We start from the raw sequence: 4,861 nt of genomic DNA on the forward strand, positions 1-4,861 counted from the left end.
TAATGTTATAGTTTTGATGCTACATGATGATTCTTACTTGACAAGTATTGATTCACCTCCCTAAAGCTACAAAAATCCTTTCTTATATCCCTTTTATCGGCGAACAAAACAAAAAATTAATCCTGGGTTAATGAAATTAATATTTTTACTTAAAAATCATCATCATTATCATGCTCATCATCATCATCATTATCGTAATCATTAATAAAAAAATATTGCAAAAAAGGTATCTTATGGCTTTAGGGGAGATTGATCAATATAAAAAAAAATCATTTATAACACCTAAATATTGAAAATCATAACACACAAAAAATAATTTTGTACAAAAATAATCATCAGTGGGAAAAATCGTAAGAAAGGAATTTTCTGACTTTTGGGAAGATAGATCGATAATAAATAAAACATTCATGATACCTAAAAGTCAAAAAACTTGACATACCAAAAAAAATTTGTTCCAAAAATAATGATTCGATTATCCGGGCTGAAAATAAAAATCAACACCCGGATAATCGAGTCCGGGCTGTATATGTTCTTATATGGCATGAAATATAATTTTTTCGTTCAGATATGATTTCGTATATCTCATTTGCAATCGAAATATACAAACCAAATGATTTACTGGGTATCGACGGCATATCGTTTGCTTGTTATGGAAAATAAAAAAAGATTCGGTCGGGATTTTAAAAACTAAAAAAGCAAGCAGAATATCTCAAGGGGAGCAGCGGATAAACCTATGGATAAACAGAACCATTTTTGAAATGCTGAACATTATTACCACCTACCTAGACAGGGGCTCGAATCGGGAGTTAGTCATGCAACTTCATTCGTTTCCTTGCGAGGGGTAAGACACTTCATAATATTATCATAATATTAATATATTAGGCCCTATTAAAACCCTATAAATGTATAAATAAATGTAACTTTATAGGGCTTTAGGTTATATTATGGGTGGGAAAGGTCAATATATTAAGGTTGGAAAAATATTTCCATAGGGAAAAGTAATATATTTTCAACAGTGTCTTGCCCCTCGTTTCCTTGCACCTTTGCTCCCTAAACTATAGCAGACGTGATTGAGTGAGTTGAAATTAGTCATATTCCAATCTTGGTGATATTCCCTCTCATATCATAGCTACTTCTACTCAGCGGGGTGCTATCCTTATCTTAACGAACGGTGTTTGACAGTCGACTTAACGAAGGGCGCTATTTGCAGGAAATGCATGAAATAGCGCCCGTCTGACAGGTAAATTTGCTGCCAACCTTGTTGAGATGTGCTGAGGATGTTGGCAACAAAAACATGGCACCCATCGCAAGCCCCTGCTTCTACTTGTCCTGCATTACCAATAGGGTAGAAAAAGACACGAATAGTAGCCGAAGAATAGCAAAATAAGAAGTCAAGTACAAGCCGTTTTTCAACACTTACGGATCGTTTTAATGTAATTGACTAAATACATTATATTGTTACGTTATATGCGCATATATTGCTTTCTTTATTGCTGTTTTACGTTAATGATTCTATGAATCAACAATATTAATATACATTTTATAAGCATTAAGATTGTTAATATACAGCCTGAATTCGTTATTTGGGCCATGACTGCACTCCTGCTGATTCGCTAATTGGGCCGACTGACAGTTGTTAGAAATTTCTAAACTCAAAAATTCCATACAATTTTGACATTCAAGTTGTCACACAGCCCAATTAGCGAACACCCAATTAACGAACCGCCCAATTAACGAACCACCAATTAACGAAACTTTGCTGTACAAAAGTTTGGCACTAGGGATGCAAAATACTCTCGAGTATCAGAAAATATTACTGCCAACCCTGTTCATTCTGTTTTCGTTTACTTATTCGCCTACGCCTGTTTGGAAAAGAATTCATTTCAAGAAGCGATGACGTTTAAAGATTTTTATAGCACAGTTTGTTTTTGCTTGAACTTATCTGTTGAAGGAGGATTGGGTGATAGTTTTTCATTGGATGACTAACATCTGTAATCAATACTAACGGTGAAAGTAGCACAAATAATCTAAAAATGGTAATAACGTAAATTACAAACGTGTCGTAGAATAGTGATGTGTTATTACTCCATTTTAGCACGGCCGGCTAAAGGTTCGTAGCAGCGCCGAGGAGGCTGCACGTAAGCGAAAAGAACAGGAACTGAAGGCACAAAAGTTTCGCTCAGGAATGGGTCGAATCCTGCTGAAGAAAGTTTCCGATGAACTGGACGACGAGATGATGGAACTGACGGGACGGATTCTGGCCGCCAATCCGGACATTGCCACTTTGTGGAATCTGCGGAGACGGTGCATTCAAAAATTCGCCCTGGAAGATACGTACGATGTTGAAACACCAGTCGGTAATGGTGAAATAAATACTATTTTATCTTTTCAGAGATAATCAAGCACTTTTTGACAAAGATTTAAATTTTACCGAGATGTGTCTGCAAGTGAATCCAAAATCTTACTGCGCTTGGCACCATCGCTGTTGGATTTTGGAAAATGGACCGTCTCCGAACTGGCTAAAGGAAGTCGATTTATGCACCAAATATCTTAAATTGGACGAAAGAAACTGTAAGCTTCAATCATCTAACTGGTTTTCCCCAATCTTACAATATTTTTTCAGTTCACTGCTGGGATTATCGACGGTACGTGGTGGGTAAAGCAAATGTTCCCCCACAAAAAGAGCTGGACTTCTGTACGGAGAAAATCCAGAAGAACTTTTCCAACTATTCGTCGTGGCATTATCGAAGCAAGTTATTGCCAGCTTTATACCCGAACGTTAAGGATCCTTCACTTCCTATTAGTGAAGAGAAGCTACGTGAAGAACTAGAACTGGTTCTTACAGCGGCTTTTACCGATCCGAGTGATAGCAGCGCTTGGTTCTACCAGCGTTGGCTGCTCGGGTACTCCCAGCCGGAGCTAGATCTGGCTGCATTCCGGTTAGACACCGAGCACCGCGTAGCAGTCGTGACATTTACGCGGCCGGTTAATCTTAAGCTTAAGAATGTGCGACTGTCCATTGATTTTACCACCGAAATCGATCAAAATTCTGACTGGACACCAGCAACGGACGATAACTACTGCGTAACGTGGACTTTGCGAAATTTTGAAATCAAACTATCGGACCAGCCATCAGCAATAGTTTCGTTTGTCGATGAAAATGGAAAAACGTTTACTCTGCAAGCAAAAAAGATATCAATTTGTTCGATTCTAGGCATTAACAAGCCTAAATTTGGGCATGAGTTTGGTGCTGCTGTACTGGATGTTTTGAAGAATCAGCTGGATTCTTGCCAGCAGCTATTGGAGTACGAGCCGGAGAGTAAATGGACGTTACTCACGGCGGCGTTGCTTATGAAAGCCATTGATCGGAGCGCACATCATTCGGAGATATTGGAGTATCTTGATAAGTTACAAACCGTTGATCCCATGAGAAAGGGTTACTACCGCGATCTAAAAAGTCGTTGGAACATCGAGCATCGTTTGGAAGCATGGTTCGATCAGGTCGAATCCGACGGGAAGGTAGATCTTTCCGGGTTGAAATTGGAACGACTGTGCTACGAACAATATTTGGCGGTCGCCGACGAAATAGATCTTTCGGTTAATCAACTGTCGGAGTCTAGTTTCTGTAAATTTGCTCACTTTGTGTTCTGCAAGCGTCTCTCGCTGGAGAATTGTTTTGAGAATGGTGAAAAAGCTGAGTCAGTAGTTAAGCAACTTTGCTGTGGTCTAAAGGACGTGACAGTTGCCGTTTAGTTTAATGCATTCCTGTTCAGATGGTCTATTCGTGCTTGCCGAGCTTTGCATGCCTGCGATTGCTAGAAATATTTCAGTATAAGGATGAAATAATGACTGTTGGATGCATCATAATCAATTATTATTCAATAAATCAGCTTGCTGCCTTACTGGCTTCGATACATTAGAGTATGTCTTTTAAAAAAGTATGTGAGCGTCCAATCCTAAATTTAAAATAATTTCGGTTTTTTAATTTATATCATGAAGAGATACCTGCTTAATACCGGTATAAAGGAATCGATTATCTAACCATTCCATAAAAGATTTTAGCGATGGTGTTTCTTGATAACTGCCACCTACTGTCGACTAGAAACATCATTCCGAAACATTCATTAATTAGCAAAGACACACGTCATATACATCCTCATCCACTACCGACATTCATTACTCATCCGTTTGTTCTTTTACAATCCAAAAGGTAACGGTTTATAACTATGTTCATGTGAAAGTCGTCTCATTCATTCTGCCTTGGATAATAGTAAAGAGTCACAATGACTCTAAATTACTACAAGCAATTTTTTTCACATATTTTTCAAACACTTCCTGATCGTCTCGAAATCGAAATCATGATAAAATGATTTAGTGAAAAAGTCAGCCAGATTCTTGTACAACCCGGGTAACCAATGGCCTAAGATTCATGATTTGAATTTGAATTCAAATGTTTGGCCAATCATTTATGATTTGAAAGCCAAAACATGCAGAAAGCAGTGGGTTCCAGATGAATAGAGAAACGGAAGCAGGGAGTTGACCGTGACCGTGAAAGGTGCCGGCTAGGGTACATAAACTTGATTGCCATACGCTGACAGGAAAGAGGGAACAGCTCTCACCAATGGTGACCTCATCAGCGGGATAGGGATAGGTTGAAGCCAACAACCTACTGTACCTGAAAACAAAACATGTTACGGAAAATAAAGAATAAATCGATCTGGATTATCTGGTCGACGAATTTTAGTATGAAAATGCGGACACGAATCGTAACACGGAGTATAGTGACCATTGCCCCCTGCGGTGAAAGCTGGCTGAACTTGCAAAGGACGCTCGAACTCTTGAGGCTGAGCGAGGTCCGTAC

General features: G+C 38.8%; 1 protein-coding gene across 1 annotated transcript; it reads left to right on the forward strand.

Annotated features, from left to right (window-relative positions):
• The first annotated feature begins 1,947 nt into the window (after positions 1 to 1,947).
• LOC128742639 (geranylgeranyl transferase type-2 subunit alpha) lies at positions 1,948 to 3,907 on the forward strand. The gene is made up of 4 exons (XM_053839060.1): positions 1,948 to 2,036; positions 2,096 to 2,334; positions 2,393 to 2,571; positions 2,624 to 3,907. The coding sequence occupies exons 1-4, from the start codon at positions 2,034 to 2,036 to the stop codon at positions 3,751 to 3,753; spliced, it is 1,551 nt and encodes a 516-aa protein (XP_053695035.1). The 5' UTR covers positions 1,948 to 2,033; the 3' UTR covers positions 3,754 to 3,907.
• The last annotated feature ends 954 nt before the right edge of the window (positions 3,908 to 4,861 follow it).

The sequence above is a fragment of the Sabethes cyaneus genome, chromosome 3 (assembly GCF_943734655.1).
Source record: "Sabethes cyaneus chromosome 3, idSabCyanKW18_F2, whole genome shotgun sequence".
Taxonomy (NCBI): Eukaryota; Metazoa; Arthropoda; class Insecta; order Diptera; family Culicidae; genus Sabethes; species Sabethes cyaneus.

Excerpts from the sequence above, each read along its gene's own strand:
- LOC128742639 (XM_053839060.1), top strand. Across the intron at positions 2,335-2,392 it reads AAATTCGCCCTGGAAGATAC|AGATAATCAAGCACTTTTTG; the intron begins GTACGATGTTGA and ends TTATCTTTTCAG. Across the intron at positions 2,572-2,623 it reads TAAATTGGACGAAAGAAACT|TTCACTGCTGGGATTATCGA; the intron begins GTAAGCTTCAAT and ends ATATTTTTTCAG.